Source organism: Gallus gallus, chromosome 3 (assembly GCF_016699485.2).
Source record: "Gallus gallus isolate bGalGal1 chromosome 3, bGalGal1.mat.broiler.GRCg7b, whole genome shotgun sequence".
Classification (NCBI taxonomy): domain Eukaryota; kingdom Metazoa; phylum Chordata; class Aves; order Galliformes; family Phasianidae; genus Gallus; species Gallus gallus.
Window position 1 is genome coordinate 107,253,722 of NC_052534.1, and position 12,941 is coordinate 107,266,662.

General features: G+C 49.2%; 3 protein-coding genes across 6 annotated transcripts; 1 reads left to right on the forward strand and 2 right to left on the reverse strand.

Moving 5' to 3' along the window:
- Window positions 1-509: 509 nt before the first annotated feature.
- On the forward strand, window positions 510-3,013 carry DEFB4A (defensin beta 4A). Of its 3 annotated transcripts, none has more exons than NM_001201399.2 (4): window positions 510-573; window positions 1,688-1,830; window positions 2,014-2,134; window positions 2,809-3,013. In NM_001201399.2, the coding sequence occupies exons 2-4, from the start codon at window positions 1,773-1,775 to the stop codon at window positions 2,822-2,824; spliced, it is 195 nt and encodes a 64-aa protein (NP_001188328.2). In that variant the 5' UTR covers window positions 510-573; window positions 1,688-1,772; the 3' UTR covers window positions 2,825-3,013. The 3 variants fall into 3 exon arrangements, with proteins under 3 accessions (NP_001188328.2, NP_990323.3, XP_015140577.2); NM_204992.3 differs by having other exon boundaries at window positions 1,752-1,830; XM_015285091.4 differs by having other exon boundaries at window positions 1,755-1,830.
- Window positions 3,014-4,437: 1,424 nt separating this feature from the next.
- AvBD1 (avian beta-defensin 1) lies at window positions 4,438-6,882 on the reverse strand. Its single transcript, NM_204993.1, is given in 4 exon segments — window positions 4,438-4,654; window positions 5,151-5,277; window positions 5,760-5,847; window positions 6,820-6,882. Coding segments are annotated over 3 exon segments (198 nt in total). The 5' UTR covers window positions 5,818-5,847; window positions 6,820-6,882; the 3' UTR covers window positions 4,438-4,641.
- Window positions 6,883-9,049: 2,167 nt separating this feature from the next.
- Window positions 9,050-12,609, reverse strand: AvBD3 (avian beta-defensin 3). 2 transcript variants are annotated; one of them, XM_046938413.1, is made up of 4 exons: window positions 12,529-12,609; window positions 11,535-11,622; window positions 10,446-10,554; window positions 9,050-9,265 (listed from the first exon to the last, which is right to left on the reverse strand). In XM_046938413.1, exons 2-4 carry the CDS (start codon window positions 11,590-11,592, stop codon window positions 9,190-9,192), a joined length of 243 nt encoding a protein of 80 aa, XP_046794369.1. In that variant the 5' UTR covers window positions 11,593-11,622; window positions 12,529-12,609; the 3' UTR covers window positions 9,050-9,189.
- Between the last annotated feature and the right edge of the window lie 332 nt (window positions 12,610-12,941).

Consider the following 12,941-nt stretch of genomic DNA (forward strand, 5'->3'; position numbering starts at 1 on the left):
ATGATCTTAGTGGCCTTTTCCAACCTTAATAATTCTGATTCTATGAATCTAATGGTCTTTTATTTTAATATCCTGTGTCCACTCTGTGTTCTTCTATTCTGTATTTATTGAACAGAAAATAAACGAAGTGGGAGAGCAGAGAGGCACACAGTGCAGTGCGTATACTGCAATGGATTAAGTTGCTCCTACCCAGGAACAGCTCAACGTATGTCCCAATATGTTTGACCCAGACCACGGTGGCTTAACGTACCTTACATAAGCTGGTGTGTCACAAGAGGTGTTGCATGAGGAACCTGGGATTTTCCAGTAGAAAATCTTTGTAGGTTCAGGCACCAACACTGCTTTTCAACTGGGAAGTGAGAAGAAACTTCATTCCGGTTGGGTTAGAAGTCACCGAAAAGATGGGTCACTTTTTGATTGGCTTGATGTGTACTTACTGGAAAGGGAAAGCAAGAGTCACTACCCACAGCAAACATGTTATAAAAGAGGGTCTCAAATCCCACAGTCAAAGCCCTCTGGAGGGAAGAGACCAAGAGGTGTTCTGGCTTGGCTTTTGGGCTCATCTAATATCCGGTAACGTCCCAGTTCTTTTCAGTCTTTCTTTTAATGTCTTCTGTGTTTTTGAAAAGAAAACAAATTATATATATATACATGCGTGAGTGTCCTCAGCGTTATTAATCTAAACCTGTAGGCTTCTAAAAAAAAAAAATTGGATGTAAGTTTATCAGCATTACTAAGGTTGAATAAGTGGTTCAAATATGTGCTAGTATCTTTGTAGGCTTTGGTAAAGCAGGCTTTGGTAAAGATACCCCACTTGTTAATTCCAAGGAGAAAAATGGGGTGAGGTCGAGCTGAGAAGCTGCTGGTCTCTTAGAAACCAACATATGTTTAGTATCACTGTTAAGAAGTTCCTTTCATTTGCAGGATTAGGTTTACTTTGCTTACTTATTTCTCCTGGTATTTCCAAATATAGAGAATTTTGCTCCAACTTCTGATGCCAGTTTCTAATCTGCTTTGGGCTACTCCTTACCATTCCATCTGCAGAAATGCAATTCATCACAACCTCATTTCCCTGCAGTGCTTAAGAGAAAACAATGCAGAAGGCTGAAAGATGAATGAATGATATTAACTGCCTCCCTTCTATCCATAAGCCCAGTTAGGACATCTTATCCCACTTTGCTTACGTTAGTTGCGTCAGTCATTGACTCTTCCAAGGACTTCATTACAGGATTGCTTTTAAATGTCTCTTGTCAGCTGGGAACAGATTTGGTTGTTTTTGGAATTTGGAGTTTTCATTCCTGAGTGATCATCTGTAGACTAAAGCTGAAGGTCTTGAGCAAATTGCTTTTGCTAAGTTTCAACACTGCGAAATGAACACGTTATTTCTGTCATTTATAAGCTCGGATGTAGAACCACCTCACTGTGCTCAGTGGGGTTTATTTATTAGATAAAACGTTGAACCGGGCATGAGGTGTTGTCTGTATTTTGGCCAAGGAGTATTTGCAAAGCGTGGCAGGAAATCTGAATTAGAACAGCTTAATAAACACAAATCCTGAGATATGTATTTATATCCCATGCTGCTCCTTGCTTTCTTTCCCCCAGAAATGCCCACAGAGCATCCATGAGGTCATGGAGGTATTTCTGAATTTGAAGAAAATGTAATATAAATGCCATTTTACCTGTACAGCTCAGAAGACTGTGGATTCCAAGGACTGCCTGCCACATACATTTCTTCTTCCTTTTCCCTGTAGCAGCTCAGCAGATCTGCAGCCATGAGGATTCTTTACCTGCTTTTCTCTCTCCTCTTCCTGGCACTCCAGGTTTCTCCAGGTAAGATGAAAGAGGAATTAAAGGGGAGGATAACGACTGGGTTATGGGGAAGGGTTTGCAGACCCGCTTTGTGAGCTCACCTTTCAACGTGGCCAAACCCTCACATCAGTCCTTAAGGCAGCTGAGTGAGTGGAGCTGCCTTGCCTTGCAGAATCAGAGGGAACTTGGTTGCTGTTGTTGCAGGGTTGTCTTCGCCCCGGCGGGACATGCTGTTCTGTAAAGGAGGGTCCTGCCACTTTGGAGGGTGTCCCAGCCATCTAATCAAAGTCGGAAGCTGCTTCGGGTTCCGTTCCTGCTGCAAATGGTGAGTTTGACCTTCACTGACGTTCATCCATCGCGTAAGTGGACAAATGCATTTTGCCCAAGATGCTGCTGAATGTTCGGTCTTGGATTTATGAAGGAAACAGTACATTACGAGGGCAGCCTGGTGTAAGTTGCTAGTAGGGCTTTACAGTTGTCTTTCTCCTGAGATGTGCTGCTGAGGTGTACACCACGATGTGTCCAGGCACAAAGGGTAAAGTATGGCCATAGATGCCAGCCACGTGCAGTCCCAGCTCTTTGCTTATAAGTCCCAGCCCTTATAGCTCCTCTGCCAGGGGGTTTCGTATTTTCAGAACTGGGCTGTTATGGTGCATGGGGAACAAAAGGGTTGTGCTGCAGGGTGAACACGGATCTGAGTGCAGTTGAGTCTGTGCAAAAAGTGAAACTGCATCAAAAGAAAATCTAATGCCATTGGGACTGAACGCACCCACCCCAAGGCCAGGGGATACCAATTCAGTTCCCTGCTTTTCCCGGAGCGATAGCAAAGCACTCCTCCCAGTCAGATGGGACTGCACAAGGCTGTCCCAATCCGACTTGCATGTGACAATAGGTATTTTGGAATGTATATAACCAAGAGGAAGACGTGCATGGATTGAGAGTGAGTAGGGAAGGAATGTAAACACAAAAACAATCTGATTTCTTTGTCTGTTTGTGCAGGCCTTGGAATGCATAAACACTTCATGAGTCCATTCAAGAGCTTTGAAAATTTCTTCCAGGCATGTGCTTTAAATGCTACAGCAAAGCCTCAGCAGCAAGAAGACCCCTCTCATGTGTTAATGCAATATGTTTTGTGTTGTAGAGTAAATACAAATATCTTCTGCACTGCCTTTCTTCCTCTTGAATAAATTGTCATTGCATAGCATCTGTACTGGTGTCAGTTGTATATTAGGAGACGTTTATTCTCATAAAGAGCAGTGCTGCAGTGGCACAGCTGCCCAGGGTGGTGGTGGGATCACCATCCTTGGAGAGGTTCAATGTGGAGCGCTGCGGGATGTGATCAGTGGGCATGGTGGGGTTGGGCTGGGATTGAGCTTGGGGATCTTAGAGGTCTTTTCCAACCTGAATTCTATGATTATACGCATGGATTGAGGGTAACAGCTCTGTCTGGGTAGAAAGTCACAGCATTTTTATATCCTAAGTCTGTTTGTTTGCACTTCTCCCTGGGAACAAGCTTATCCTCAGGTGTCCCATCCAACTTCTAATCTTCTGTGACATGATTTCTTATATAGTGATAAAAAATTTCATTTCCTGTTCTTTTTCCCCATTATTTCTACGGGGATCCTGGTGGCAGCACTGAAGCTGTCCCGCGTTAGAGCAGTAATGGGTACAGCTTGGACCTGATGGAAATAGGGGTGATCCAGGCTGAGGAGCAGCCTGAGGACCTATTGGAGCTGCCATCCCATGTGGAGGGGAACCACAGGGAAACTGGGGCAGGTGTGGTGGCAGGGACTGTCGTGCCAAATTGAGGCAGCATGGAATCTAATACAGCCCTTGGTTAGGATAAGGAGTTGACCTTCACTTAGACCTCCTTCCCTTCTTAAACACTCCTAGAGCCTTCCCACGGGGGCTGGTGTAACAGGAGATGGGATTTCTTTGACTCCAGCAGGGATACTCAGCTGGAAGCAAATGCAGGCATCAGCCCCAGGGCTGTGGGAAGGACTACACACCCAACTGGGAAGTCAGAGGAGGGGAAGTCAGAGAAAGAGGACCAACAGCGACTTATTTGATAGGAAAGGAAAGGCTTCAATAACAAATCGCTGAGATACTTGCACAAATGGATGCACACACATGCATTTAACTATACAGGGCCGAGGGCTGCATTTGCTGAAAGGTTGAAGTCATTGCCTAATGATGGAAAAACCCAGCAGTGCAATCCCAATTAGTCTAGACAGGCAGAGAAGTAAAGGCATCCTGCTTTAATCCCTGCTGGACTACATGTATCCAGGTCAACGTACATGGGTCTCATTGGAGATCTCACCTTAAAAAGGAGCTGGAAAGGCAAACTGGTGGAACTATTCCTTTCCAAGAACCACATAGGTCTCCTTGTGGGCTGCCTAAGGGATCAGGCCCCTAAGGGATCACTCCACCAGGCGTGCGAGGCTGAGAGAAGGGTGGGAGCTGTGGGACTGGCAGCTGATGAGGGAGATGGAAGACCCATCACACTGTGTGGTGGTACCTCCAGGATGGATCGGGTGGGCAGCTCTGGCCTTGCTGCCCCAATGCTGCTGGGGAAGAGCATCCCTGGGCACCCACTGGCACAAGGACACACTCACACTCCCTACCAGCTGCAATGCTAAACTGCACACCTTTATTCAGCAGGGAAAAGCAGCAACTGGCCAAACAACTGCAGGCCCATGGTGGGATGTCTCCAACTTCTACTGCCACGCTCACACCATGGGAGACTGCAGAGGTGGGAAGGGGAGAGGTCAATGGGGGAAGTTTCCAGAAGCGAGAAGCCAGGGTGATGTCCTGCTTGGGATGTCTGGCTCTTCAGCCCCATATTCTGCAGGAAGAAAACACTCTGTGAGGTCACCTCTTTTTATTCTCCTTTTTCTGTCTCTCAGTATGCATCACTTCTCCTGGATAACACTGACACATTGACACTAATCTCAATGCAGGTAGTAAGCAGCCTGCATAGCAGACAGCTTGGTTTCAGCTTGGTTTCCAAGGTTTTGCAGAGACATCAGGGAATGGGTTCTGTGCCTCACACTACCCAGGGGAGAGTCTCCACTCTGCACCAACTGGGGAAGCATTTGTGAAACCAGCAAGCCAGGCAGCCCCGTGTAACTGAGGGCAATGGGGAGGCCAGCGTCTGATCTGGGGTTCCTCCAGTTCCTTTAAAGGACTGGTCCTAGCACCTTCTCCTTTCCTCCCCAAGTCCCTGCCCTGGATCATATATAGCCCAAAGCCAGTAGCTAGGTTTGGGGATCAAACACAACAACAGCTATTTCTGCCATCGTGGTAGCAGATCCAATTTCATCCCTAATTCCAAAGCTTACCTTTTGCAGCAGAGGTAAAATCTTGAGCATTTCCCACTGATGAGAGTGAGGGAAGGGCACTTCAGAAATGCACAGAAGCCACTCTTTCGAAAACAATCTGACTTCCTTCCTAGAGCCTGGGAGGATCCTGCACAGACCAAAAGAAAATGAGTGTGGGATACCTGTACAAGCTGTGTGTGGTTCTAGAGTGGCTGGCCCATGGATCTCAGTCTAACACGCGCACAAAGCACCAAACCCAAAAGCCCAGCCACTCATCCAAACCACAGAATCACAGAATGGTTGGGTTGGAAGGGACCTCAAGGATCATGAAGCTCCAACCCCCCCACCACAGGCAGGGCCACCAACCTCCACATCTAATACCAGCCCAGGCTGCCCAGGGCCCCATCCAACCTGGCCTTGAACACCTCCAGGGATGGATGGGGCATCCACAGCCTCTCTGGGCAGCTGTTCCAGCACCTCACCACTCTCTCTGTAAAGAACTTCCCCCTGATATCCAACCTAAATCTTCCCTCCCTCCTGAACCAACTGATCAGAGCCCTCCTAGTCGTTACCCATCCCTGACAAGCCACCTCCTGGGATATGGAGAACCCCACAGAACTCACACCTCACCTGCAGCACCCTGGGCCAGGAGGAGGATGAAGGGGAGGAGCAGGTACACGATCCGCATGGTTTACGTCTGTCCCGGGTTTTCACAGGGCTACAGAGGGGAGAAACCAAGGCCACACAAGATACACTTTCTAGCACAGACAACGTGTCAGAAGTACCACTGGTATATTTGTTTTCTCTCTTCTGTCTCTACTTAATCAAATATCACAGCAGAGTTGACACATCAGGAGGTGCTTGGGCCAACAGCCAACACAATTCCAACAGTTACACGAGGATCAATAGAAGATCCAGGCTCTGGAAGTCACGGATATGTTTGTACCTGGAGATGCCACACTACATGTAGGGTTAGTTGGTGCTACACATCCATGCAAAGCTGGCCACCCAAACCACTCCACCCAAACACCTCTGTTTCCCCAGGCTCACAAAAGACATCCTGGCACATCATCCACTCATGGTCACACCCAGCAATAACAGAACTCCCCAGACCCGCTCTCACTGCCACAGCCCCATGCAGCCCTGCCCCAGGAAGGAGCAAGTGGACGGGGAGGTCTTGGTGGCCAGAAACAGCAACACAACTCTACCTTGTGTTAACCAAAGCCTGAAAGAATGGAAAAATCTATTCTGCTACCTGAAAAGAGGGAACAACTCCTGTTGCCCCAGAACAGAAGATCTTAGTTTGGAACAGGTTGCCCAAGGAGGCTGTGGATGCCCCATCCCTGCAGGCATTCAAGGCCAGGCTGGATGTGGCTCTGGGCAGCCTGGTCTGCTGGTTGGCGACCCTGCACGTAGCAGGGGGTTGAAACCAGATCATCATTGTGGTCCTTTTCAACCCAGGCCATTCAGTGTCTCCTGCAAATAGGAAACCCTGTCTCTAGCTTCCACATGTTCTGGGCTCCAACACTCATATGAATGTCTTACCCTCCTTCTCAACCTCCTCTAGTTCTTGTTTCTGCTACTCACAGACACATCCAACAGTCAGCAGTGTCAATGGCTGCAGGATGATGGGTTTGCACAGAAGGGCTGCATGGGCAGCTTTCCTGGAAGAGAGCACCGAGTCACTCACCTGACAATGGTTTCTCAGGGTACAGCAAGGCAGTAAGAACCCCACCAAGAACAGCGTGCATCCAGGTGGGTTAGGATCAGAGAATACTCTATTGCCCCACATCCCCTAGTTTTATATTGCACGGGACACGGGCTTATTCTGGCTGCCACCTCTCCCCTTGGCCAATCAGAAAGCGACCCATGTGCATAGGGATGGAGCAGCTGCTCCTCATTGCTGCTGGCTGCGGTGCTCGCTGGTGCTGTTGCAATAGTCACAGTTACCCTCATGCAACACATCTTGTGACACTGGCTCACAGCAGGACCACAAGCTGTGGTGGCGTGCTGCAAATTTTGGGGATGTGCTATGTGTTTGGTTCGCGTGGTCAGCAAACAGCAGCCTTGTCCCCCCCCAAAAAAAGAATATTTGCTTGCCTCGTCCCATCTGATTAAACAGTCAGTTTAGATGTGACGTGCAATAACATGCAGGATATTGGAAGTCCTCTCACCTTTAGACATTGCAAGAACACCTTCGCCTGGGACAAGACAGTCACGTGGCTGACATGCCAAAGGTGAGAAGCACTACAGTTTCTGCCTAGTCAAACAGAAAGTAACACCAGGATATGTTTTAAGGTCAGAAAACCAGCCATCCCAACCCATCTGCATCCTCTCCCAGTCCATTCAAGTCACAGTGGTAAAGACAACAGTAAAGGCACATAGAGGGAGAGTGTCAGACCTTCTACAGGCACTTGGTCAGGGGCCTTTTCCAATGCAACAAAGGATAATGAGAAAGGGAAGCAGATGGATATGCTCAATGTTGAAAGGAACCTCTAGAAGCTATCTAATCTCAAATTGCTCAAGGAGAGACATCCAGAACAGGGTGCTCAGCACCACATCCAGGTAACCTTTGGGGATTCCCAGTGAGGAGCTCCCACCATCTGCCCTGCTCCCTGTGCCAGGGCTCCGGCACTCACCCAGCATAGCAGTGCTACTGATAGCAGCTCTTGAGCTCCAGGCTGTGCCCTGTGCCACCCCAGGCACTGTGGAGCAGAGCTCCATCCCCTTGCATCTCCTGCAGGCCTTTATGACTGCAGTTAGATCCCCTCTCCTGCTCCAGGCTAAGCAGTCCCAGCCTCTCCTCCCAACAGAGCTGCTCCAGGCCCTGCAGCACCTTGGGATCCCTGTGTAGGGCTCTCTGCAGCATGTCCACGTCTCTCCTGTACTGTGGGGCTCAGAACCAGCCCCAGGACCCCAGGTGCTGAGCAGAGGGGAAAGGCCACATCCCTTGACGTGTTGGCAATACCTTCTCAAATGTGGCCAAGGATACCATTGGCCTTAGCAGCAGAAGTGCATTTCTAGGAATGGGAACCAACCCTGTTGAGCCACACTCATTTATGAGAGCAGGTGACTATGTGTGATTTTCATTGCAGCAGGGCTGGGGGACTTTCACCTGGAGGTAACTGCCATAAACAGACATTCCAGTCACACTAATTGGTGGGCTAATGAGTTGCAGGTGGCACTTCTGGAGAGGGTGGTGAAGCTTGCAGCTGATAAGATGTGAACTTGGGGGGTAGGAACTGCAGAGCTTTGTAAGTTTATGGAGGACGTGTAGGGGAATGGGAAACAGGGGAAATTAATGGGGACAGCCTGGATGATGTGCTCTTTCTTGTGGCTGTTTTTGTCTTCAGCCTTCTTACTCAGAGTGGCTCGATCAGGCAGATATCCAGACAAGGAGTTTTGCTTGCCACCCCACATCAGTGGAGATCATCACTACTTTGTTCCCAGTTCTCAGAGTGCCTACACACATGGGCGAGCAAACATGCAGTCTGATCCTCCTGTTGGAGCAGTGTCCTGGTCCGCTTGGGCACAAACATAACCTCTATGGCGTATGTGAGGACATCTTTCCCATTGAGTAGAAGAAGGGTATCTCCTTGGCACCTGTGGAAATGTGGACTGAGCACTCATATGAAAGAACTGCTACCCACTCCAAAGAGAGACTAACGTGGAGTTATACCACTCAGCAGAGCCATCTGCATGCAGCCAGTGCCTGTGGCTGCCAGGGATGAGAGACGTGTGCCTGAGAGGACCAGTACAGGGTTCCTGCTTGCTATCCCCAGCGAGGAGCACCATACTGAACCTTCTACACCTGCAGCAAGCCCCAAGGCCAAACAGGGACTGCCAACCCTAGCACCCCTATAGTGCTGATGGGAAAGAGCACCTTCTGGCACAAGGACACACTCACACTCCCCACCAGCTGCAATGCTAAACTGCACACCTTTATTCAGCAGGGAAAAGCAGCATCTGGCCAAACAACTGCAGGCCCACAGCGGGGTGTCTCCAGCTTCCACTGCCACGGTCATACCATGGGAGACTGCAGAGGTGGGAAGGGGAGAGGTCAATGGGGGTTGTTTCCAGGAGCGAGAAGCCACGGCGATGTCCTCACAGAATTCAGGGCATCAACCTCATATGCTCTACAGAGAAAACAGACAAGTGTGTCACCTGCATGCAACTCACTTCTCCCTGCTCTCTCATCTCCTCTCCAAGGACAAACAAGCCTTGGGACCTGATTGAATTTTAGAATCATAGAACGGCCTGGGTTGAAAAGGACAACAGTGATCATCTGGTTCCAACCCCCTGCTACGTGCAGGGTCGCCAACCAGCAGACCAGGCTGCCCAGAGCCACATCCAGCCTGGCCTTGAATGCCTCCAGGGATGGGGCATCCACAGCCTCCTTGGGCAACCTGTTCAGTGCATCACCACCCTCTGGGTGAAAAGCTTCTTCCTAATATCCAACCTAAACCTCCCCTGTCAATGTTCAAAGGGTAACTCCAGCCCTTACCACTCATGGCTTATTGGAACTCATGCTCCGATTAGTGGTGCTAGCCCTGAGTCCAGGTCTTTGCAGCAACATCACAAACATTATGAGGAGCCGCTGAAGGAGCTGGGATTGTTCAGTCTAGAGAAGAGGAGGCTCAGGGGAGACCTTATTGCTCTCTATAACTACCTGAAGGGAGGTTGTGGTGAGCTGGGGGGCAGCCTCTTCTCTCGGGTGACAGTGATAGGACTAGAGGGAATGGCTTCAAGCTGCGCCAGGGAAGGTTCAGGCTGGATGTTAGGAAATACTACTTCTCTGAAATGGTGGTCAGGCACTGGAATGGTCTGCCCAGAGAGGTGGTGGAGTCACCGAGCCTGGTGGTGTTCAACGAGCGTTTGGATGTTGTGTTGAGGGACATGGTTTAGTGAGAACCATTGGTGAAGGGCGAATGGTTGGACTGGATGATCCTGTGGGTCTTTTCCAACCTTAGCGATTCTATGATTCTATGACAACATCCCTGATCATCTCCAGTCCTGGGAGATCCCCCTGCAAATGATGAGTGGGACTCTAAGAAGAATGGATGGCTGCTGGCTGAGCATGGGGTTCCTTCAGCCTCACACAGGGCTCTTCCAAACCCACAAGGGCTTTTCCCTTCCTGGGCTTCTTGTGGTGCATTTATCATAGAAACATGTAGGTTGGAAAAGACCTCTACGATCATCTAGTCCAACCATATGCCAGATATTGCCTGCTAGATGTTGGCGAGAGAGAGATGTATGACAGCTATTTCAATAGGCAAAGGAGGGATCCCTTTTCTCAGCCAGGAATCCAGATCTTACCTTCCACAGCAGGAAATAAATGTTGCACATTTCCCAATAGCTATGTGTGGGAAGCGGCAGCTCCCAACACGACAGAATCCTCCTCTTATTCTGCACTGGGTGGCAGTTCCTGGTACATGGAAAGTCATACAGGGAGAATATATTGTAAAAATGGATGGCAGAGACTAATATTTGGGTCTTTCAGAGCAAGGTGTCTCACCTAGAAGGATTCTTTCACACCAGTGTGGGAACCCAAGACAGCAGATGGGAAAGACCAGCAGGAGCTCCAAGGAGACGTGTGCAGGCTCCCCACCTGTATGTCCATCCCACCTTCATGTCCACCTCTTCCTGGGCCAGTGGAGCTGGCAACTGGGGCACTCCTTGCATACCTGTCACTACTGCACCCAGAGTTCAAGGGACCTCTGATGGGAACCCAACCCTCAAAGAGGTCATGGCTCAGGGCAAGGACTCTTTGGGGCACTCAGCTGAGACACTACTGGCCAAAATGGGACAGCATTGTGTCTCAGTCATCCCACTGAGTCAAAAGCCACCTATGGCTCTATCCCATCCCTGCACAGGTCCCACTGAAGGATGAGGGAATGGCGTTAATTTAGCCCAGGGGAGGTTCAGGTCACCTCTGAAAGAGTGGTAATGCATTAGAAGAGGCTGCCCAGGGAAGTGGTGGTTACCGTCCTTGGAGGTGTTTTATGATAGGATAGATGTAGTACTTAGGGGCATGGTTTAACGGGTAATACTGGTAGTAGGTACATGGTTAGACTGTATGATCTTTGAGGTTTCTTACAACCTTAATGTTTTTATGATGTTATGCTGCTGCCCAAACCTCAGCCTTGCCAATGGGTGCTCATTCAGAGACACCCACAGAGGAGCAGCTGGACACAGGATTGCAACCTGCAGCCAGAACTCCTTCCAACACACACCAAGCCAGGCTTCTATTTATGGGGTGTTTCTGCATCTCTTGGAAGGAGCACTCACAGAATTTAAGTCATTGCCTCCCAACCTCTGTGTTGTTCCAACAAAGGCAATTTCTTCCCAGAACAGGGAAGACCCTACTGATATGGGCTCACACCTCACCCCATCTTCCCCTCTCACCTGCAGCACCCTGGAGAAACAAGAGGAAGAAGGGGATGAGCAGGTACAGGATCTTCATGGCTGATGCCTGGAGCAGGTCTTCACGAGGCTGCAGAGTGGATGAACAAAAGCAACAAGGACACGGCAGAACAGAAACAGCTTAGAAGCCTGGGCGTAGTGATATGATTTTGTGCACTACCATGCAGATACTGGGAACATTTCCAGGAACAATTTCTCCAATTTCCAGGACTAAAATTCTATGACCTCACAACTGGCTGTCCCCAAAGTTGATCACAATTAAGGGATGAAGTAAAATAGTATTTCAAGCACAGTAGAGGATATCTGAACATCAGGAGATGCTCGTGCCAACACTCATGCAAAGCCCATCACCAGACTAGAGACAACGAAGGATCTGGGCTTTGAGAGTCAGGGAAATGCTTGTACCTGGAGCTGCCACACTGTATGAAGGTTTAATTGGCACTGCCTACCAGTGCAGGCAGTTCAAAGCTGGCTGCTGAAACCACCCTGCCCAATCACTCTGTCTTACCCAGGCTCCTGGAAGGACCTTCTAGCTCAGCTTGGGACATCAGGAAAAACTTATTTACTTAAGAGTTAGTCAAATATGTGAATGGGTTTCCCAGAGAGGTGGTTGATGCCTCATGCCCATCAGTGTTCGAGAGGCATTTGGATAATGCGCTCAGCAATGTGCTTTAACTTTTTGGGTAGCCCCAAAGTGGTCAGGCAGTTGGGCTAGATGGTCTTTGAAGGTCCCATCCAACTGCAATTATTCTATCTTATTCCATTCCATTCCACCCTACTCTTACTCACTTTACCTACCCTACCCTACCCCACCCTACTCTACTCTGTTCTCCACCCTCAACTCAAGATTGCTCCCAAGTGTCCTAGGGAAGAGCAAAAAGGCAGGGAAGATCTTAAAATCTGTCATTTAGAGAAGTCTGGGATGATGGGACTTGAGCAGAGAGGCAGTGCTGGAGGCAACCCTGCAGGTACCTACCTGATGAACACCTTGGTGTTTGAACACGAAGACACCCGACAGGAACCCCCTTGTGTACAGGTGACCTCACAGTCAGTGAGTATGGCTTTGCACTAAATATAACACTCTTATACCATTGCTGGGGGTGGGACATGGACTTATCCCTGCTGATACCTCTCCTCTTGACCAATCAGAAAGTCACCCTTCTGCAAGGAGGTGCTGGCATTGCTCCTCATTCCTCTCAGCTGCCGAGGTGCCTGTTGGGGTTGTTGCAATCTTCACCATTATCCTCATGCAAGAACACATCTTGTGACACCCAGCTGCTCCAAAAGCACACAGGCTGCAATGGTTTGCCATGAACTGCCTGGGATAGGCAGAGATTGGCTGGTGTAGATGCAATCAGCAACCAAACCCTTAATAGGATAAAGTACTTA